General features: G+C 47.2%; 1 protein-coding gene across 1 annotated transcript in view; it reads left to right on the top strand.

Moving 5' to 3' along the window:
• The window catches only part of myo9ab (myosin IXAb), a 56,224-nt gene that overhangs the window by 7,471 nt on the left and 26,235 nt on the right, over positions 1 to 22,518 (top strand). The window contains 12 exon segments of the mRNA XM_077004640.1: positions 7,780 to 7,914; positions 8,014 to 8,076; positions 9,084 to 9,096; positions 9,098 to 9,184; positions 10,365 to 10,418; positions 11,648 to 11,745; positions 12,089 to 12,215; positions 13,532 to 13,621; positions 16,194 to 16,310; positions 17,499 to 17,633; positions 21,013 to 21,134; positions 21,451 to 21,592. Coding sequence (XP_076860755.1) covers positions 7,780 to 7,914; positions 8,014 to 8,076; positions 9,084 to 9,096; positions 9,098 to 9,184; positions 10,365 to 10,418; positions 11,648 to 11,745; positions 12,089 to 12,215; positions 13,532 to 13,621; positions 16,194 to 16,310; positions 17,499 to 17,633; positions 21,013 to 21,134; positions 21,451 to 21,592 — 1,183 coding nt within the window.

The raw sequence follows: 22,518 nt of genomic DNA, 5'->3' as shown, positions 1-22,518 counted from the left end.
TCTTCAGCTCGGGCCTCTCTCACTTTACAACTAGCAGCCATGCATCCAGCACTGCTGATTCACACCCTGAACAACCTCAGCTTGGGGAAGGACGCCAGCACGCAGAGCCATTTTGTAGTGGGATGGTCAACAGTCAAATTCAGCAGATGCATTTACTGACCTATATAAGTGCAGTCATGTCCAGTATGGACAGAGTGTGTGAGTGTGTGTGTGTTGGAATGTGGTAAATAAATAGTGCTGGACGTGTGTGGGGTTGATGGTAGACCCACACACAGACGTGTCCTGACTGCTGTGCCCCAACCATTATGGGGGATATGTCCTGGGGGATTTGTCCTGGGGAGAAATGCTGTCACAGTGCTTGGCACTGTATTGCAGCTATAGCTGTTGTAATTAGATTCTGATTTGTTCACTTGCCTTGTGCGAATCAGCCTCAAATGCTGCTAGCGGAGTTCACACACACACACACACACACACACACACACACACACACACACACACACACACACACACACACACACACACACACACACACACACACTCTGTACTTCAGCTCAGTGTACATGAATTAGCTGAGCAATGATGTGCCAGATATTATAAGGTTTATTGAAAGAGATTTTCATAAACATCTTACTTGTAGCACCTTTAGACAAAACTGCTTGTATAGCAGGGAGAGATGAAGCAGTCTCATATAAAAGATGAGATGAAGCAGTCTCATTTAAGAGATGAGATGAAGCAGTCTCATTTAAGAGATGAGATGAAGCAGTCTCATTTAAGAGATGTGATGATGCAGTCTCATTTAAGAGATGAGATGAAGCAGTCTCACTCTCATATAAGCGATGAGATGGAGCAGTCTCGTATTAAGTTGCGATGAAGCAGTCTCATATTAGAGATGAAATGAAGCAGTCTCATATTAGAGATGAGATGAAGCAGTCTCATATTGGAGATGAGGCAGTCTTATATAAGAGATGAGATGAAGCAGTCTCGTATTAAGATGAGATGAAGCAGTCTCGTATTAAGATGAGATGAAGCAGCCTCATATAAAAGATGAGATGAAGCAGTATCATATTAGAGATGAGATGAAGCAGTCTCATATTAGAGATGAGATGAAGCAGTCTCATATTAGAGATGAGGCAGTCTTAGAGATGAGATGAAGCAGTATCATATAAAAGATGACTACTTGGCACTGTGTAACAAGAGAGATGGAGATTTTGTGTGTGTATGTGTGTTGTATTTGACTTTGTGTGTGTGTTGGCCAGGTGCCACCAGTCTGAGAGACTCGGGTTTCAGACTGAACACTGCAAGCTCAGCTCTAAAGTAGCAACCTGCCCCTCCCACATGTTAGCCTAGTGCTAATGCTTGCTCACGCACTAATGCTAACAAACCACAGATGCTACATTCAAACCCAAATCTCTCTGGCCCCAGACCACAGTGGTCGTCAAAACTACATCAGTGATGAGCTTTTCATCAGGTGAAGGTCTCAACATTGTCAGCTTTTGTATCTCATTGTATGTCTCCACGGACATAGTTTTGGGGGGGGGGACGGGGGGGACATGTCCCCCCCACTTTTTCAAAAGCCGGTTTTGGTCCCCCCCCAGTTTTTACAGTTAAAACCAAATATTTAAGTAGTGACAAAGTCATGTCCCCCCCACTTTTTAACGGTAAAAAAAACCAATATCCAAATAGCGACAAATCTAGCACTAGGATCATGCAGCACCCCCCCCCCCCCCCCCCGCTTAACAGTTCGCCACCCCAGGTTGTGTCCCCCCCCACTTGTGAAATCAAAACTACGTCCATGTGTGTGTTTGTGTGTGTTTGTGTGTGTGTGTGTGTGTGTGTGTGTGTGTGCGCGCGCGCATCTGTGGGGTCTGTGTGTGTGTGTGCGCTCTTTGGATTGTACACTTCTGTTTTACTTCAGGCCCTGTTGACAGAAGATTGGGAGATGTTGAAAAGGTGCCAAAAGCCAAACCTTTTACCATGAAGTATTCCCTAACCCAATGTGATCCAGATGTGTTTGTGTGTGCAAGTGTGTGTGCGAATGTGCGTGCGTGCTTGTGTGTGTGCTGTGACCGACTTACATTATAGTTGGATCGGGGGCCTGTCGGATACGTGATTCACTGGCTTTCAGCCATGTTGGTGTTGGTCTCTGATTTTCTGTTACTGGATTTTTTGTTTTGGATTATTTTACCTTACTGTACAGTGTAGTTCTCTTAGTTCCTCCCATCTGTTCATCCTACCATTCATCCATCCATCCATCCATCCATCCTTCCATCCATCCATCCATCCATGTCAGTTTTATCTCAGCACTTTATTAACATTAGTTTCACAAGATTAACAAGGATGAACGAGAGAACAAGGATGAGAAAACAGAACTATGAGTTGAAACCGTCATTATTTGCCTCGTCATACAAGTCCTGCTGTTTTCACTGTGATTCATTCCCAGTGTGTTCCAGTGTTTCTGGTTGGGGACAAGCACTTGTTTATTGAATTTGTATCAAGACCTTCACTAAAACTTCCCTTATCGTTTCTGCTTTCTTCACCCCTCCTATCTCGTGTCAGCAGGACCGCTGGACCTTTGTTGAGTTTGTACCACAACCTTCCTGTTGTGTCTACCTTCAGCATTAGTCTCAGTACCTTTCCATACTAGTTCAGCCGTTCACACACTAGTCCTCACTCTCGGGGTCCTCCCCCCAACCCAGGGACTCTCACGCTAACGCCCCAGGAGAGGGACGCAGGGGTGGGGACACCTTTAAATGGCGTGCTGATTCTCCCTGCTAACAACACGTGTCTCAGAGGCAGGATGATCCCCCTTCCAGATGAGCTGAGGTTCCTCACGTGCGCTCTGCCCACCAGCTCTCTGGGTTTCGCCGGCCCCTGGAGATGTTTCTGCACAGGTGTCTTATCTCCAGTGGAAGTTTGGCTTGAAATCGGCGTCTTCCCTCCTGTCCCATTCCACTACTTCAAACTTCAGGCTGAAGCAGCGTGGCAAACGGTTCCTGCCCGATTCGTTCCGATCTCCCGGGATGCTGACGGAACAGCTGGAGAATGCGGGCGGGATGGATTTGTTTAGGTGTTACTGAGACTTCCAGCAGCTCCGCATCAGGAGTCCTGTTTTCCCTTCTGAGCCATTTGTTATTTCCTAAAGGGTGAAGAGTTCATGCAGACTGGAAACTGGCATGGCCCTTCCAGTATCACAGTATCTGCATGCTCCTTGAATACTTTACCTAACCTGTTATGAAGGTGCAACTGAAGTGATTGTTAAAAGTGAAGTTTAACCATGGCCTGTTGGGCAGCCACCCAGTCGGCCTGTTGGGTAGCTACACAATCAGCCCGCTGGCCTGTTAAACTACTCTGTTGGTGTGTGTGGTTTGTTCTACGACAGGCATGAGTGAGCACTGGCCCCAGTTCAGCCTTCCGAAACGTCTGATCCGTGTGGCCCAGCCGTGCGACTGAGCGCACCCCGCCCAGAAGGGCCACGCCAGTCACTCTGTGATCTCTCCAGTCGCCGTGTTTCCGGAAACCCCGCCGCTCTCTTTAGCTTTAGCGTCGCGCTTGAGTGCTTCGTCACAAACGGAAACTAGCGAGTGCCCCCACTTACTTAAGCAGGGCAGACTTAAAGGCTAAAGGTATGAAGTATGTACTGTGTGTTTAAGACAGCTGCATATCTGGAATGTGTTTGTAAGGGCAGCTCCAGAGAGGCCTCACTATGACATCACTTCCTTCCTCAAGTCCCGCCCCCCCTGAGTAAACATCGTCTTATGTAAGATCAGAGGCTAAGGCTGAACTGTCCGCTTTAGTCCTGCACCATGAAACAATAGACAAGCTTTTTGAAATGATGGGATAGTGGTTAGTGATGAAATGCTGCTGAAAGTAGAAGAGGTCAAGGTGAGGACACTGCTATTAAGACACTGTGTGTGTTTTGTGTTTTTGTTTATATATATCACATACATACATGCAAACATAAAGACATACAGTGGCACTCACTCCTCCCAGTTCACAGAGGAGATAAAAGTGAAACTCCCACAGGGGAGAACGTCTTCGAGAAGGGCCTCTTATCCTGTGTGTGCTTGTGCAAGTCTGTTGTCGGAGGGATGGGGGGGGTCAGGGTTTGTGTTACAGGGGTGGAGGGTTCAAGTGTGTGTGTGTGTGTGTGTGTGTGTGTGTGTGTGTGTGTGTGGGGGGGGGGGGGGGGGTCTTCCAGCTGGCAGTGCCCAAGCACTGAGTCTGTCCCCTGCCTGCTGGTACCTGCCCTTAGGTTCCACTACCCAACCTCACACTCTTAGTCAACTCGGAATACTTTCAAAGTCAGTCTCCCATGACCGTGGGAAGCATTGGCCAATTGAGACATTTACGTGAACGTTTATAAGTTCACGTGGAGCAAGGCCGTGTTTCACAAGCGTCTTGCTTCAGAAATGGTGCTTCTCTTTGGTCTGAAGGTTCTTCTACTACCTCCTGTACAGCCAAATCGCTCAGATGTTTACAGATTCATTAATGGTTGCTCCAAAGAATGCCAGTCGTGGGGGATTGTAATGTTTTTCTTTTTTTTTGCTGTAAGACCAGTCTGAGACTTGGACACAGAGGTCTCACCCCTACCGAGTCATTAAACTGAGCACATTAAAGCTTCCTCTTTTAAAATAACAATTTAAGCTTCTTCTGTTACTAAAAGTATGTGCATCGTGTCCAACATGGTTAGGGTTATAGCATTTACGTTTCCTAATATCCTTAACATTCCGGAGTCCTTTTCCATAGTCCTGAGCTACAGCGCTCTACCTCAACACCATCAGCTCAACAGCCTTTCTCTCCATTATTCCCTTTTTAGTGTCCTCGTTCCTGCAGCCTACTGAGGGAATAGGCAGCTTGTCCACACTTGTTAGGTTCCCTCTGTGCAGGATGAGGGTGTGAGGGAGGAGATGGAGAGCTGCTTTCAGCCGTCTTTCGCTCCAAACGTCTTTGAGCTCTACACACGGACACTGTGTCCCGCCCCCGTTCGACCTCTCCCTCATGCCCCAGTGCTGGATTTAGGCCCAGCTGTTTCCAGGCAGCCGGGGTCGACGAGCAACTCGCTCTGTGTCACTCAGACCTGTTTTGTGCTGTGCTCATACCAGGACCGGTTGTCCTCGTCAGGACTGGGGACACGGCTGTGGGGGGGGGGCATCCTCTTATGTGCCATGTCGAGAGCTTCTCCTGTTTCGAAACCCCGACCTCAAATAAGCAGAACAAGTTTGGCCCAGAAACGGTCCCAAGCCCCAAATGCCCGTTGTGATGTGTCAGCCCTAAATCCTTCATTCATTTACACTACACATTTTCTGGTTTTCCATGTGTGCACCAGCAGCAGCGTTTAATGTTTATTATTTGTGAAAGTAAGTTTTCATTTAGGTTTTCTTTTTTAAATAATAGCTTCAGCGTGCTGAACTCCAATGCCAGTGCAACAAAAAATATCTAAAGCATCCAAACTGTTTAGCCAATCCCTAGTAAAGACACATGTGTCCTGAAGCAAGATTGATTTACGTGGGAGTTTACTGTTTCCAAAAGCTCATATTTTTAAATAGGAAACTAATCTCTAATGTTGGTTTGAGTTCAATTAGGCGGCTAACGTGATTAACGTTAGCTCCGCCCCTCAGTGTGAATTGTGGCTGTAATGGCCGTTTGCTTTAAAACAATCTTCGGTGTTGTCCCTCGTTCTTTTTAGGAAAAAGGGGTGTTGTGGTTTGGAGCGCCACATGTTGAACCCAGTACAGCCATCCACGGCCCTTAAAGAAGAGCAAGCGCGTTCAGTACACATGGTTCTGGGTAGCAGACACGGTAAAGACATCTGCAGAAGCCAGCTCTCTCCTTCAGGACGCTGCGACGTGTTCGTTATCCTGACCTTGTCCATCCTGTCTGGTGCCCTGAGGTGTCACTAAACCCTGCCAGTGCCAACATTACACCACCTCTCACTGACCATGGGCCTGTGAAATTACCCCTTCGTCCACCAGCTAACAGCAAGCGAGCACGTGGCCGTAACATCAACCAGGCAGATTATAGTGGGCCCTTATTACTAACACCAGGCTACTACAGAACATGGACCACAGAGACACTAAGATACAACACTGCAGTCGACTACGACCTTTGCTGCACCCTTTAACACTGAAATGCATGTTGGGAATGAGATGTTCATCCCATTAAGCCCCAGTCCTCAACTGCAACGACAGCAATTGTGCTTCTGCAGCTTGTCCACATGTTTTTGGAATTCTCTTCCTCTGACCCAGCCTCTGGTCCGTCTAGTCGCAGGTGGACCCGTCCAGAACCCCATGTCTATGCCTCGCCTGCTATCCCTCACGTGGGAGACTCTCAGGTGGATGGTGCTGCCGTTGGCCCGACCCCCACCACATGATCCAAGGGCCACGTTTCCCTTCCTTACCCCCCTGTGCCCTTAAGGGCTGCGTGCCAGGGACCACCCATCACCTAATGGATGGATGGAGAGCTTTGCGGACAGTGTGTGGTTTGCAGCATCCAGATCTAGATGTTAGATAAAAGCATGCGAGCTACATGGGTGGGTGTGTTTCTGGTGTTACTTTAGAGGGCTTCAGGCAGGCGTCTTTCTGGAGATGCAGCAGAGGATGGGGGTGTGAGGGCTGTAACAGGTCTGCACTGGTGAAGGGCCCCAGCGTTCCACGCCATAAAGTGTTAACTCAAAAGGGCTCCTGGCCTGGAGTAGAGGGGCACGCTCACAGCGCTGGGAAGGAGAACCGGGAGAACTGGTTCTGTGGGATTTTTCTCTTCCGATATTTCGGTACGCAGCAAATGATGATGGGGTTTGTGGAGAGCGGCTCAGGAGCCAGTGAACGTTTTCTTTGGCTGCGAGACCACATTACTGGCTTTGGTACTTAGAGTAGGTGTTAATTTTTTCATTAGGGCTGAATAAATCCTTCCTAGGGCATCATAACTCCTTTAAGCCTTGAATATGAGATGTTGACTGATCTAAAACTGTTGCTGTTTTTGTAGTTATAGGTAAGGTTCTTGTTCTGGCGGAGAAACGTGTGTGTGTGTGTGTGTGTGTGTGTGTGTGTGTGGGTGTGTGGGTGTGTGGGTGTGTGGGTGTGTGGGTGTGTGTGTGTGTGGTGTGTGTATGTGAGAGTGTGTGTATGTGAGAGTGTGTGTGGGTGTGTGTATGTGTGAGGGTGTGTGTGTGGGTGTGTGTGTGTGTGGGTGTGTGTGGGTGTGTGTGTGTGTGCGTGTGTGTGTGGGTGTGTGTGTGTGTGCGTGTGTGTGTGCGTGTGTGCGCGTGTGCGTGTGTGTGTGTGTGGCCGGCTGTGGATAGTTGTTAAATTGTGCTGGACTTTCTGGAAGTTTTGGCAACAGTTTAAAGATGCAGTTGGCCCATAGCTACTGTGTGGGATCAGCCTTAACATGCTGCCCCTCTGCAGTGTGTGTGTGTGTGTGTGTGTGTGTGTGTGTGTGTGTGTGTGTGTGTGTGTGTGTGTGTGTGTGTGTGTGTGTGTGTGTGTGTGTGTGTGTGTGTGTGTGTTTGGTAATGTCCCATGCATTGCTGCATTACCAATGAGGCTGTGGCTAATGGGAGAGCAGCTAGCTTAGCTGAATTCCTGTTCTCATATTAGTGGAGACGTGTACGGCCAATGTAGTCTCCTTAGCCACAATAGCCAAACATGGCAAAGAGCTCTTACACACACACACATGCACACACACACACACTTCACTCTGATTAAAACGCAGCCCAGAGATGCTCACCTTTTGTCCCTTATGTTCTCTCTGATGTTGGCTGTGTTGGCTTTCTGCTCTAAGTGCCTCTTCCTCCTCCTCTTCCTCCTCCTCTCGTGCTCAGGCTTTTGGGAACGCCAAAACGGCCCACAACAACAACTCCAGCCGCTTCGGCAAGTTCATCCAGGTGAACTACCAGGAGAGCGGTACAGTGCGGGGGTAAGACCACCACAGTGCTCCGCACACACACACGCATGTCGCAAAAGCAACACCTTTTATGGCGTATTACACCTTGATCGGATTTTGATTGCGTTCCAGGGCCTATGTTGAGAAATATCTACTAGAGAAATCTAGACTGGTCTATCAGGAGCACAACGAGAGGTAAGCTCAGGACACATCTGTCACCCTCTCCCTTCTGTTTCTGGGGTTTTATGTAAGGCGAATGGAGAGAGAGAGAGAGAGATGTGGTGGTGTGAGTAGCCTGGTCTCTGGGCCTGCGTGCTGACAGTGTTGGCATCATCCCGGCCGCCCAGTGCACGGCAGCGTATGCGCTGCTCTGATTCTCCACACAAACACATGGCCTCCATTAAAAGAGCCACCGGACTCGGTGCCGATCCCCATGAAAGACGGCTTATGATCCGAGAGCCAGCACGCAGACGTACGTCCAAGACAGCATTTGTTTTCTGGGTTTTTAACACTCTGCATATGTCCAGGAGTTTGAAGATGGCAGTATTTCGATGCAAATTTAGAGGTTGGCATATGAGAAAAGACTTTTATGTGTTGCTGTTGAGTTTATACACATGATTTTATGTTTTTATGTGAATTACACTGAATTCACGTGTGTCTTTGAACACTTTTGGTGGGACTTTAAGTATACACATTAAGTATATTTTATTATTGCATTATGAACATGTTGATGTAATTGTTTACATTTATTACTTTTATTGTTATGCTATAGATTAATTAATTAATATAGGTAGAAAACTGTTCCATGTTTAGAATGTTTAAATATGTTAATACGACACACCCAGCATATGTAATGACAGCCAATGAAATGTCAAGCCTGCTCTGTCAGTGAGGCTGGGTGTCCCCCAAGGCCGGGTCTCTCCAAGGCCGGGTCTCTCCGAGGCCGGGTCTCTCCGAGGCCGGGTGTCTCCCGAGGCCGGGTGTCTCCCGAGGCCGGGTGTCCCCCAAGGCCGGGTGTCCCCCGTGGCCGGGTGTCCCCCGAGGCCGGGTGTCCCCCGAGGCCGGGTCTCTCCCGAGGCCGGGTGTCCCCCGAGGCCGGGTGTCCCCCGAGGCCGGGTGTCCCCCGAGGCCGGGTGTCTCCGAGTTACTATGTCCCCTCCGTTTTCTTTGTCATGGCCGCTCTTCTGTCTCCCCCTCAACAGGAACTACCATGTGTTTTTATTATCTTTTGGCGGGAGCCAGTGAGGAGGAGAGAAAAGCCTTCCACTTGCTGAAACCAGAGGAGTACCATTACCTCAACCAGGTGAGCCTCCTTCTGACCTCCACCGCACCTCCACCATGCTGTGGGTGGAGCAGGTGGAGCTTCCTCCTTTCTGCTTGGAGATTCAGTATTATCACTCTTACTGAAAGCTGCAAACAGGGTCATTCTCTCTCTCTCTCACACACACACACACACACACACACACTCGCACGCACGTGCAGACAGCTCATCACAAGTGGATTCAGCCTCTTTGTACTTTTATTCATTTCTCCTTTATTGGCTCTTTCCTAAAGACAGGAGGGAATTGCAGCCCCCCGCCCACAAACACATATACACATATACACACACACACACACACACACACACACACACACACACACACACACACACACACCAAGATGTTTGCCCCTGTACGCACACACCCCCTTGATCCCTCACACACAAAGAACTGGATGACGCTCCCTGTTGCTGGGTGCTCCTGTTGCCATGGCAATAGTCATTGGCGGGCAGTCGGTCGCGTGCTGGCTGTTTAAGCGCCCGCCCAGCCCTGACGGACAGCTACGTGACTGTGAAGCCCCTCCCCCCACGCCCCAGTTCCAAGCTGTTCTGAGCTCCTCCCTCTTCCACTGTCTCAGTGAAAACAGCACCGTGTGGCGGGCTGTCATGTTCACGCTGCCAGCCAGACTACAGCACGGCCAATCGCACCGCGAGGTTCACTGGAGCTAGCGCACTCCAGATCTTACTCCACGCACACGCGCACACTCCAAGGAGCAGCTCCATCAGGCTCTGACCTCGGAGATCTTTGTGGAACTGAAATGAACCGTGAAAGCATTTTACTGCTTCATGCTTATTATCTCAGTGTTTCCAGTTTCCAAAACTGTTACCAGTGGTTCCAGTATGGCTCCAGTATGGCCATGTGTCAGTTTGCTTGTGTTTGGATGTTTTCTTATTCATCTTCTCTCACTTCTAACCACATGTATTTTATTATCATTTCTTGAGAATGCATGCTTGTGTGTGTGTGTGTGTGTGTGTGTGTGTGTGTGTGTGTGCGCACATGTGTGTTTTTACGCACGCTCGTGTGTGTGTGTGTGTGTGTGTGTATGCATGTCAGTGTACGCGTGTGTGTGCGAGTGTGTGCAAGTGCGCGTGCGTGCGTGCGTGCGTGTGTGTAACAGAGAGAACGTGTTTCTGTCACTCCTAACCACTTCTAACTTACTTCCAGATGACAAAGAAACCCCACAGACTGCACTGGGAGAATGTCTATGAGAGCGAGCTGGTCAGTATTGTGTGAATGGCTGTGTTTCTTGTGCATGTTGAGATCTTTCCCTCTCTAATCTGTCTTTTCCATCATGGTTTGCTGTGGCTCGTCCTGTGTGTGACTCGTGCTGGATGTTTCCTGTACTCCCCAGGGACCATGTTCTGGCTCTGAGGATGTATTGTTCCAAAATATCAAACACCTGTCAACAAAACTCAGAAACCACAGAGGACATTTTAAAAACTATATTACAAAGCTTAGATTACTCCTACCCCTAGAATAAAAATACCGTTCATTATCGAATCACCAGTGACGTTACAGGCATGATCCATGTCCAGCAGTCCTGCCCCAGGTATGTTGGGCTCGGGTTGAATCAATGAACCAGGGCGGGACTCGAGGGGGTCCCTGACCTCTGACCTCCCTGTGTCTGGACAGCCGGCTGTGTGCTGCCCTCCGGTATCTTTCCTGCTTCTCAGGTCGTGCGGAGGGAGGCTGGTGTCATGGGTCGTGTGGGGGTGAGATTACGAGGCATCTCGCCTGTTTCCTTAGCCCAGAGTTCTTAGTGCTCCTCAGACTGAGACTCTGTTCTTTGCATCTTAATTCCTTAATTCCTAGAGAAGGAAATGAGAGGGACTAGATGAAGTGTAAAGAGCTTCCTGGACCTCTGCTCAGAGTCCTGAAGGTTTTAGCAGGAGCTGTGTTGTGTAATAATGACACACTAGGCAGGAAAATGAGCACCCATACAACACACACACACACCCTTGAGCGCTCAGTAAAACAAACATACATATGCTATATGTACACATACAAATACTCACTTTGTAAAGCTGAGACATGTGGCACCACTAAGCTGTCATTAGTGTCAAAAGGAATTCTGGGCTAAGTCTGCATGATGAACAGACACACACACACACACACACACATATACACATACACATTCCCGCACACGTTCACCCCAAAAGGGCTATGCCAGAAACACAGATCTCACCACAACAGACATCGTAAGAAAACCACACAAACTTTTATTTATGATGATGTCCGTATACCATACCTGCCATTACTATATGTGTTTGCAAGGAGACTAAATTGATGTTTTCAAAGTTTTTAAGAAGCGGCATCGAAGACCTCTGACATGCCATAGATATGCTACAGTTTTTCCTGAGAACCACAAAACATTGGAATGTCAGGCCCTTTGCAGCAAGCGGAAGAGCTTGGAGGCGGTTCTGACACGGCGTCTTTGACCTTTTTAGGACTGCTTCACTGTGGAAGGAGAGGACCTGAAGCACGACTTTGAGAGACTTCAGCTGGCCATGGAAATGGTGGGCTTCCTGCCAGCCACCCGTAAACAGTAGGCACAACTGACCTCATCATCTCACACTGAACACGCGCCACACCACGCCACCGTCTCGCCACCGTCTCGCCTCCGTCTCGCCTCCCAGTCGAGGGCTTTGATGTTCGGCCCTCTCGCACAATTATGTAACAATGCCGTACTTCCAAAAAGGTCAAAACCGAAGGGCTACGTTTGTTTATCTCGAAGCCGCATTGATTGTGAGATTCAGTGAATTACATTGTGTAGAAAAGCGCATTGTTGCATAAGTTCGAGGCAACAGCTCAAGTGTACCAGTGTACTGTCGACTTTCCATCATTAGACACTGTGAGTTGTTGACGCCTTCAATGTGTGTTTCTGGCAGAATCTTCTCTCTGCTCTCTGCCATCCTGCTCTTGGGGAACATCTGCTATAAGAAGAAGACGTACCGGGATGACTCGATTGACATCTGTAACCCTGATGTGCTTCCCATCATATCTGAGCTGTTGGAGGTACGATTGGCTAGGATTCAGCAGTCATCTATGGGGTTTTTTTTGTGTGTGGTGCCTAATTAGATGTTGGTGTGGTTATAATACTGCCCAGGTATCAGACATCTGCTATAAATCAGTTTCGCCTCCTAAAACCTTTGAAGCTCTCAAGGGAAATTGGTACAATTATCTGCAGATTGTATGCAGCAGTGTCGTCTTCTGTGACTTGTACTATAAACTGTATTTAAAAAGATGTGAAAAGGAATTAGGGTTTGTAGGTATCGGTCTATAACTCTGATTCTGGTCCTGGAGAGAACTGTGCGGGAAGAGTCCTGTCAGAACTCTTTATCAAGATCATGTGGCTCTGGACATTGGAGAAAGTGACGAGAGTATAGCTGATCATACAACACCTTCGGGTCTTGCCTTAAACTTGACTCACACGACTCAGAGAGGCCATCACTGTAATACTATTTCTTATGTTAGTACTCTGTCTTGGGCACATTCCAGAGGAAGCGAATATTTAATGAAAATGATATTGAGGGGCATGTAGAAAGCTATTCCAAAGTGTCATCAGACCACTTCACCAACACGTGACATGTTTGCTTGATATTATAAAAGAAATTCAGCTGTTTTCAGATAAAATTCAAGTGTTTGCAGAATAAATAAGAAAACTCAAACATTTTAAGACCAGCATTGCTGACCACGTAGCAAATAATGCCGTTCATCTGATGGAGACGTCGGGTTTCAGCAGTTCTCTGTTCAGTCTTGGCCAATGGCAGGATCATTTTAGTCGGCATGTCAAATTCTGCTTCTGCTGCTTTTTGTTGTGCTGGGACGCTGGGGAGGCTGCTGTAGGTGCAGTGTATTGTCTCTGGATGTGTTTGGCCATGGATTTAAACTCTGAAATGATGTTCATTCTGAGATTCGGGTTATGGCCAGCGATTTCACAGAAAAAAAATGGTTTATAAAGGATATTTCATTCAATGATGAATCAGGATGAATATTAATAGTTTTAATGCATTTATGAAGTTGCACATCATTATATGTAACACTAAACTGAAACGAATGCATTTTGTATGCAGTCTGAATTCTTGCCCTATTGGAAAGCTCATACCCATGTAGTAATTAAGGCCTCCATGTCTGTCTGGACCTTTTCAGACAAATAAAGTTTTATTGGAACCAAGGCACGTCCAGAAAGCTTTGTTCCTAGTAGCCATGCCAGCCCATGCCTTCCATCGGTCATCAGTCATGAGCTGAATAGGCCATAAGTGTGAGTTTTAATGTGTGCCAGCATGGGTTAACTCCGTGTCTTGTTACTTTTGTCCATCTTTTGTGAACAGGTGAAGGAGGAGGTGCTCTTCGAAGCTTTAACCACGCGCAAGACGGTGACGGTGGGCGAGAGACTCATTGTCCCTTACAAACTGGCTGAGGTACGAATTGAAACTGCTGGCCCACAATCTCTTGGCCTATCAGCTCCACCCGTGAACATGCTAACCCTAACAGAGCTTTTTTCTAACATCCCCAAAAGGCCTTGTATATACACCCAGAGCTGATGTTTACAGGATAGGGTAAGGGACATGATGTTTGAATGAGGTGCTGCTGGATCTTACAGACCAATGTTTGTAGTGAAATTTGACAGTTTGATATGTGTTAGTTTGTGCTTGGTTTTAAAGTTCTTATTCATTGAGCTTTTCTTCGTCGTTGTGTAAGTAAGGAAAAGCTCTTGTATTGTTTTTCTTTATAGCTTCCTGTCTTCCTGTTTTAGCCCAGTCTTCTTGTTTGTAGATCCTGTGGAACAACAGAGCAAAGATCGACTAGAGCATTTGGATTTTATGTCCCTGAACATTCAATGGAAAAAGCAGAGGCAGAGAACTTTAGTAGAACCCCAGCAGCATGTCAATAAACTCTAGTAGAACTCTACAACATCTAGCATGTCAGTAAACTCTAGTAGAACTCTAGAAATACAGCAGCATGTCGGTAATCTCCAGTAGAACTCTAGAACTTCAGCAGCATGTCAGTAAACTCTAGTAGAACTCTAGAAATCCAGCAGCATGTCAGTAAACTCTAGTAGAACTCTAGAACGTCTAGCATGTCGGTAGAATTCTAGCAGAAAGAACTTCAGTAGAGCAATAGAGCAAGTTCTAGTAGACCTGAATCTTGGTTAATGTGCTTGAGGCAGCTGACAAATGTATGGAACGATAGTTAGACTAGTATGTTCATGTCTGAGCTAGTCTCTACAAAACTTAAAATCACTCACTACTGGGGAATTATACACAAATTATGTTTAACATAACAGATTTGCTTTTAATTCTCCATTATAGTCCTATTAACTTCACTTACATGGGAGCTACAAGCATTGTGTGATGGATATGATTGACGGTCCTTCAATGCTCATATACTTCTTAATTGAATTTGCAACATGGTAATATCATTTAGTGCTATAATTCTGGAGACATTCATCATTTGTCTGAAATTACATTATTACCCAAACCAATGTCCAAAGTACTGAACCACTGACTGAAAAGGTTTTGAATGGTGAAGATCAGTTGAGAACCAGAGAGACAGATCCCAAATGGACCCGGGAGGGTGTAACTGGTACCTGGTGTAGGTCCTGCCTGGTGTAGGTCCTGCCTGGTGTAGGTCCTACCTGGTGTAGGTTCTGCCTGTGTGTAGGTCCTGCCTGTGTGTAGGTCCTGCCTGTGTGTAGGTCCTACCTGTGTGTCATCTCGCTGCACATGTGCAAAGAAGAAACTACATGACCTTGTGTTGCACATGGCCAAGCTTCAGGTGTAGCTCACACTCCAGACCTGCTCCAGATCATCTCTTCGCTCTGCTGAGAGACTTGGACCACTCTCCATCCTTTCAGCCAAACTCGTGTGTCCATATCCTCATTGTAGTTAACGTGTTATTTCAGCCCTCCTTTGATGCTCTGCTAAAAGGGGGGTGTGCTTTTCTTCTGGCCTGTGCAGGCTCGGTACGCGGCCCTCTCAGTGGGAGAGGTTTTATGGACCCATCAGGTGGTGATTTGTTTGTCTGAATGCACTTAAAGCTGCTGGCGTCAGACCCTCCACTGGCATGGCGATGGCATCATAACAGCATGTGAGAGGAAATCACTAGTGCTTTATTCAGACCGTTTCCCAGTAAACCCACATCCAAATGTTGTTGTAGGCATTTGTGTTATTGGCTTAGAAAGTGCACGGATGGCAGTGATTCAGCAGAAGTTTTGAAATGGGGAAATGTGTCTAAAATCTGTCTTCAGAGACTTTAGGCTCCATTGTGTCTTGCCTTGTTGGGAAGTTCCTGCTGTGGGACACCAGTGTGTGGACGTGGCGCTGTTGTGACCACTGTGTTGTGACCACTGTGTTGTGAGGACGTTGGGGGCTTGACAGCAGCGGGTCTATGTGTCTCTGTTTTGTTGCTCTTCATCACATGCCCTTCGTGGTGTAGAGGTGGTGTGGCAGCTCTAGCTGTGGTTTCTTCAGCTATGCCTGTGGTTTTTAACATTTGAGTTTCCGGTTTTAACACCCACATCAAGTAATTCTCCAAAAGAGAATTTGTCACTGTTGTATAGGTCTCTGAATTTCCTTTATTTCTTGTATTTGACATTGGTCATTTTCTTTCCACAGCTTTTAAACATGCATATTTATTTCTTCATTGCTAAAATAAAAGTAAACACATGTTCTATTGCTCGAGAACTATAATATCTAAAACAGCTTTTTCCTCTTTTTTTTTCTTTCTTACCTTTAAACCCCCCCCAAACATATATACATGTGTGTTACTGATTACACTCAGAAAAGAGCTGTATCAGTATCCAGTAACAGAGTATTATGGTAGTGGGGTACACTGACACATGTACCATCACTCTCACACTAACATGTATCTGCACCGTACTATATGAAGCACATACATGTATGTATCTCAGATGGAGTTCTGTTAATCTCCTGGTGCGGCTCACCCCTTCAGTTGGGCCTGATCTTGACCCATGTGCTTGTGTTCCTCTAGGCTGGGACAGTAAGGGATTCCATGGCTAAATCTCTCTACGGCGCTCTATTTGACTGGATAGTTTTCCGCACCAACCACGCACTTCTCAACAACAAAGACCTGGAGGACTCTGCCAGCGTAAGACCTTCCTGATCACCCTTTTACTTTGTCCTTGTGTAACTCCTCATTATTGCCCAGGTCAGGCTAAATGCTGTCTTTCACTATAGTTACATTGTCAATAAGAAAATTAAATATGATGCAAAAGAGGGGAAAAAAAGCCCAGAGCTCCATTGTCAGACGTTGGAACAAAGCAGAGTAGTGACCTCAGTGCAAGGGAGTGAAATGTCTCTGCTGATTAATGGGACTGGAGCTAAATAGCCGTAATGGATGTTTGACTGAGGGCTGAATCGTGTGTTTGGGTCTGCGGTGGTTTCAGGAGTCTGACGTTGAGCGGCTTTGGTGTTCAGCCTCTCTAGTCATGCTCATTATCTCAGTCTGTTTCTCCCTCTTCATTATTCCCTCCTTTGTCTCTCACATCAGTGATATTTTAGCTAATCCCAGGCTCTCTGTGTGCGTGTGTGCGTGTGTGCGTGCGTGTGTGCGTGCGTGTGTGCGTGCGTGCGTGCGTGCGTGCGTGCGTGTGTGCGTGCGTGCGTGCGTGCGTGCGTGTGTGCGTGTGTGCGTGTGTGTGACCCACTGTGGCATTTGGTGAGTTATGCCCAGTGGGTGTCCGGTAGCCATCGCCCCTCCCCCTAATCAGGGTGTTCTTGGCGCATGCCTGTGACATCGTGCCCTTTACGCATTTATTGGAGTCTGTACGTGTGTTTTTATGCATGTGTAGTGGAGTCTGTACGCACGTTTTTACACGTGTGGGGTGTAGTCTGTATACGTGTTTTTACGCGTGTGTAGTGTAGTCTGTACATGTTTTTCCGTGTGTGTAGTGTAGTCTGTACATGTTTTTCCGTGTGTGTAGTGTAGTCTGTACATGTTTTTCCGCGTGTGTAGTGTAGTCTGTAGAGGCTGGACTATTGAGCTGAGCATTGATCACTCCCTCAGTGCTGGCCACACCCTCAAATTTGTTGAACAAAAGCAAATTTGTCTTTCCGATATTGCTCATAAAAAAAAATGAAGGTCTGAATAATTACATATGAAAACTTTTAAGAAATTGTGAGGTAACTAATATACCGTCATGGGCTCAGGGGCATGTAAATTAACTGGATCTTGTGGAACACAGCAATTTGCTATTATTATTTCTGTACAAACTGAGATGTTTTCATAGAAAATAAAATCCACATTATTATAATTCCAGCTTGTCTCCTCTTTCAGATTCTGTCCATTGGGGTGCTAGATATCTTTGGCTTTGAGGACTATGAGAACAACAGCTTTGAGCAGTTCTGCATTAACTTTGCCAATGAGAGGTTACAGTACTATTTCAACCAGCACATCTTCAAACTAGAGCAGGTGTGTATCTCTCTCTCTCATTCTCTCACTCTCTCCCTCTCTCTCTCTCTCTCTCTCTCTCTCTCTCTCTCTCTCTCTCTCTCTCTCTCTCTCTCTCATCTCTTCCCCCCTACACACACACACACACACACACACACACACACACACACACACCTCTCTCTGATGTCTTTGGGAATGTTCTTTTGGAAGATGTTCTTCTCCTCCGTGACCCCCAGACTCTGAGGTCCTTCATGAGGACGTATTCCTCACTGAACCTGGCCCGCTCTGTCAGAGTCGTCGCTGCTAGTTTTGAGCGTAGCTTCACAAAACAAATTCTGATTGTTGAAGATTACGTCTCTCTGACTTTCAAGGACCAAGTTTGCATACAGCTTATGGTATTTATTGTTCTTGTTGAGTTTTTGTTTGTTTTTCTTCCTCTTTCCATACTGATAAATGTGCGTACTGTAAACAGTGCTTTACTCTACTGAGGCACACCCACACATCAGCTCTGGCCTGATGAGCTTTTGTTGCTCAACTGCTGACACACCCATGTCCGTGTGGAGAACCAGCACTTCCTCACAGATCTTGCACTGCGTGAACTGAATCCTGCACTTTCTGTATAAGCCACTTTAAACATGAAGCCATTCTCGATACCTTCATCTTTGTCTATGTGTGTTCCCATGGTGAGCTCAGCTCCCACAGTGCTTTGCTATTTCCATTTTTTTTTACTTCTTGCTGAGAACAAAGCTCTGCTTTATATATTCCTACTGTTTCACATATTTGCTATCATGGTCTGTGCAGTTCCTTGGTTAACCAAGCTGTTAGCCTTGTTAGCATCACCATTTAACCGAAGCGTTAGCATATGAGGACATGCCTTTAAAGGACCAGAGCAGACGCCTGTTCTCTGTTGCCTGGTGGAGATGTACTGCACACACAAGCGCCACAGAACAGACCTGCAGTCTATTAAAACCCCACTTTCAGGCATAAAGGCTACGTTTTATTGTCCTGTTGACCATAGCCTGTGGTTCAAAGTGTGTGTGTCTGTGTGTGCGCATGTGTAAGCAGGAGTGCGTGCTGTGGTTAAACTGTCAGTTCCCTTGCAGTGTTTGCACTGTTGTCATAAGTGATCCCTTTTACCAGCCATAATTGTCTTTCATACACATGCACTGATCCCAGTTCAGTTTCCTCTGCTCATATCTGACGGGCAACGAGAAAAGAACAGCTTAGGTCACCTAAGTAATGGTTCTTCAGCTTTTAAACGAATCATGTTCATGATATAATTTAAGAAGATGTAGGAAAGAAAATAAACCCCAGTTCACACATTTAGGGAATTGGCTGTAATAGTGTGAGCGTGATTGGATGATGGTGTGTCATTGGAGTGAGACAGTGAGATCACTCTTCATTTGTGTCTTTATCTGTGCTCATTTGTGCACGTGTCTGCTCGTGTTCGTATATCTGTCTGCGTTCCCCTCTGATACATGGCAGTGTGTGTGGGCGTGTCCTGACGCTTCTTTTGTCAGAGATACACACTCCTGAGGAGTAGCGGGTGTAGCGCTCAGGGTGGAGGTGACCTCACGCTCTCCCCTGCCTTCTCCTCTCCTAGTTTATCTTGCATGTATTGAGGCATGACGAGTAGATCAGAGCTTTCTGTAGATCTTCTTTTACAATGACTTTCACCTTCGTCTCTCTTGTATGAATCAGCTGGGAACGTTCTGGGGAAAATACTGCAGGCTAATGAAAAAAAATTATATTATTATATATTCCCACATTTTTGGTCTCGATTCTGAAAGCACTTGATACATTTATTCCAGTTCTGATTTAATACACCCAATCTTATAGTATCCTTCTCCATTATGTTGATATCTTACTTCCTGTCAACTATAGTTGGTTTTTTAGTTGTAACCATTTCCTGGTCAGTGCCTTTTTACTAGCATAGCCATTAAGTACTGGCTGCCTCTCTCTCTCTCTCTCTCTCTCTTTCAGTCTCTTTCACTCTCTCTCACTCTCATGCTCTCTCTCTCTCTCTCTCTCTCTCTCTCTCTCTCTCCTTCAGTCTCTTTCACTCTCTCTCACTCTCACGCACACACACCACACCCTCACTGCTGACCACACCCTCAGTGTTGACCTTTCAGCCTCTCCTCCATGCTGTACTGCAGCGTACCAGCAGCAGACTGATGTGCTGACAGCCTCAGTCTGGAGCAGAGAGCCCCTCTCACCTTCTGCTGTGAGGGCTACAGCAGGGTTTCCCAGCGCTGACGGGAGTCTACACCATCTCTGGCACCTGTGAGCCGGCAGAGATTCACAAGGACTGGGCTGCTGGATCTTGGGAGGGCTACTTCTAGTTTCCCCCTCTGGGTTCCCTGTCTGATCAAAAGGCAAAATAGAACAGGATGACAGGATGAGGGCAGGAAGCTAGGACAGGGCGATAGGACAGGACAATAGGACAGGATAGCAGACAGGAAGACAGGATTATAGGCCCGGATGAAAACCCACTTGGTAATGATGTCAGTTTTAGGAGAGGGAACCAAAGCTACAGACAAATCAGCACAGCCTATAATGAGTCTTTATGCCTGTCCTTAGGCCCGTCTGTGTCCTTAGGCCCGTCTGCGTCCTTAGGCCCGTCTGTGTCCTTAGGCCCGTCTGTGTCCTTAGGCCCGTCTGTGTCCTTAGGCCCGGCTGTGTCCTTAGGCCCGTCTGTGTCCTTAGGCCCGTCTGTGTCCTTAGGCCCGGCTGTGTCCTTAGGCCCGGCTGTGTCCTTAGGCCCGGCTGTGTCCTTAGGCCCGGCTGTGTCCTTAGGCCCGGCTGTGTCCTTAGGCCCGTCTGTGTCCTTAGGCCCGTCTGTGTCCTTAGGCCCGTCCGTGTCCTTAGGCCCGTCCGTGTCCTTAGGCCCGTCCGTGTCCTTAGGCCCGTCTGTGTCCTTAGGCCCGTCTGCGTCCTTAGGCCCGTCTGCGTCCTTAGGCCCGGCCGTGTCCTTAGGCCCGTCTGCGTCCTTAGGCCCGTCTGCGTCCTTAGGCCCGTCTGCGTCCTTAGGCCCGTCTGCGTCCTTAGGCCCGTCTGCGTCCTTAGGCCCGGCCGCGTCCTTAGGCCCGGCCACGTCCTTAGGCCCGGCCACGTCCTTAGGCCCGGCCACGTCCTTAGGCCCGTCTGCGTCCTTAGGCCCGGCTGCGTCCTTAGGCCCGGCTGCGTCCTTAGGCCCGTCCGTGTCCTTAGGCCCGTCCGTGTCCTTAGGCCCGTCCGTGTCCTTAGGCCCGTCCGTGTCCTTAGGCCCGTCCGTGTCCTTAGGCCCGTCTGTGTCCTTAGACTCTGCTAACACTCCAGCGTTCAGCACAGAGACTTGAGAAGCAGCAGTCACATGACTGCCTCTCCTCATGAATAACCATGTGCCATTGTGTGTGTGCAGGAAGAGTACCGCGCGGAGGGCATCAGCTGGCACATGATCGACTACATCGACAACACCAGCTGCATCAACCTCATCAGCAAGAAACCCACAGCACTGCTCCACCTACTGGACGAGGAGTGCAAGTGCGTGAGCTCGGCTGGCTCATAGACCTGCAGTGTTTGAGCCATCTAAACGCATAATGTTTAAAGGGACTGTGGCTAACGGGCCATTGGTTTACGCTCACTGATTGAAATGGTGGAATTGGTAGTTAGTTGTTTCGTGTTCAGCACGTGCTCTCCTCTAACTCACCCTGCCAGTGGACGCAAGAGAGGGTTCGAGCCCATCACAAATGTGCCTAAATCAGTTCAATAGACTAAGATCAGCCTGATCCCAGATATGACTGTGAGAAGCGTGGTAATTCGGAGCGGTGGGTGTTCTGATGCGCTCTGCTCCTCTCAGCTTCCCCCAGGCGACTAACCAGACCCTGCTGGAGAAGTTTAAGAGGCAACACGAAGGCAGCAGCTACATGGAGTTCCCTGCAGTCATGGAGCCTGCCTTCATTATACGCCACTACGCTGGCAAAGTCAAGTACAGCGTCAAGGTGAGTGCTGCCTCATGAGGACCTGCACTCCACTGATGTTACTCAGGGCGGACCTGACTACTGTACACCACTAATGTTACTCAGGGCGGACCAGACTACTGTACACCATTGTCATTTATAATAATATTTTTATATTATATTTCAAATATTATTATTAAATATTTATAATAATATTTAATAATGCAGTTAAAGATGCAAGGGCGGCTTACTTCTCAAACCTGGTCGTAAAGAGTAGAGGGAACCCTAAAGTGTTGTTTAACACAATTACCAATATTCTTACCCCCTCTCCACCCGATGTTCCAATCTCTTCAAATGAGGACTGTAATAATTTTCTTTCATTCCTGGTAGATAAGATCAGTAACATAAGATCTAATATTACTCCATCAGGTTCCTCTCGGACTGTACCTGCTCCAACTCGGCCTGTTATGGATAGTTTTTCTCCGATTTCTTTAAGAGAACTAGAAAAACTAGTGGATTCAATGAATACTTCTTTTTGCTCTCTGGACATTCTACCTACCACTTTGTTCAAAAATGTATTTCAACATATTAGCCCTTGTGTGTTGTTATTAATTAATACGTCATTGATTTCTGGTCAAGTACCCGCCTATTGTAAGGACGCTGTCATTTACCCGCTTTTAAAGAAACCCAAGCTCGACCCGTCTATTTTTAATAGCTATAGACCTATCTCAAAATTGCCCTTTCTATCCAAAATCCTGGAAAAGGTTGTATCTAAGCAGCTGATATCATTTATGGGCAGACACAACATCTTTGACAAGTATCAGTCCGGGTTTCGTAGATTCCATTCTATAGAAACAGCACTTGTTAAAGTCTCCAGTGACATCTTGTCACATAGTGATGCAGGAGAATGTTCTGTTCTGGTGTTGTTAGATCTCACCTCTGCTTTTGATACCATTGACCATCAAATA

The sequence above is a fragment of the Brachyhypopomus gauderio genome, chromosome 5, assembly GCF_052324685.1.
Source record: "Brachyhypopomus gauderio isolate BG-103 chromosome 5, BGAUD_0.2, whole genome shotgun sequence".
NCBI classification, from domain to species: Eukaryota; Metazoa; Chordata; class Actinopteri; order Gymnotiformes; family Hypopomidae; genus Brachyhypopomus; species Brachyhypopomus gauderio.
Note: the sequence above shows the minus strand (reverse complement) of the source record. Positions and strands in the feature narration are given on the sequence as shown.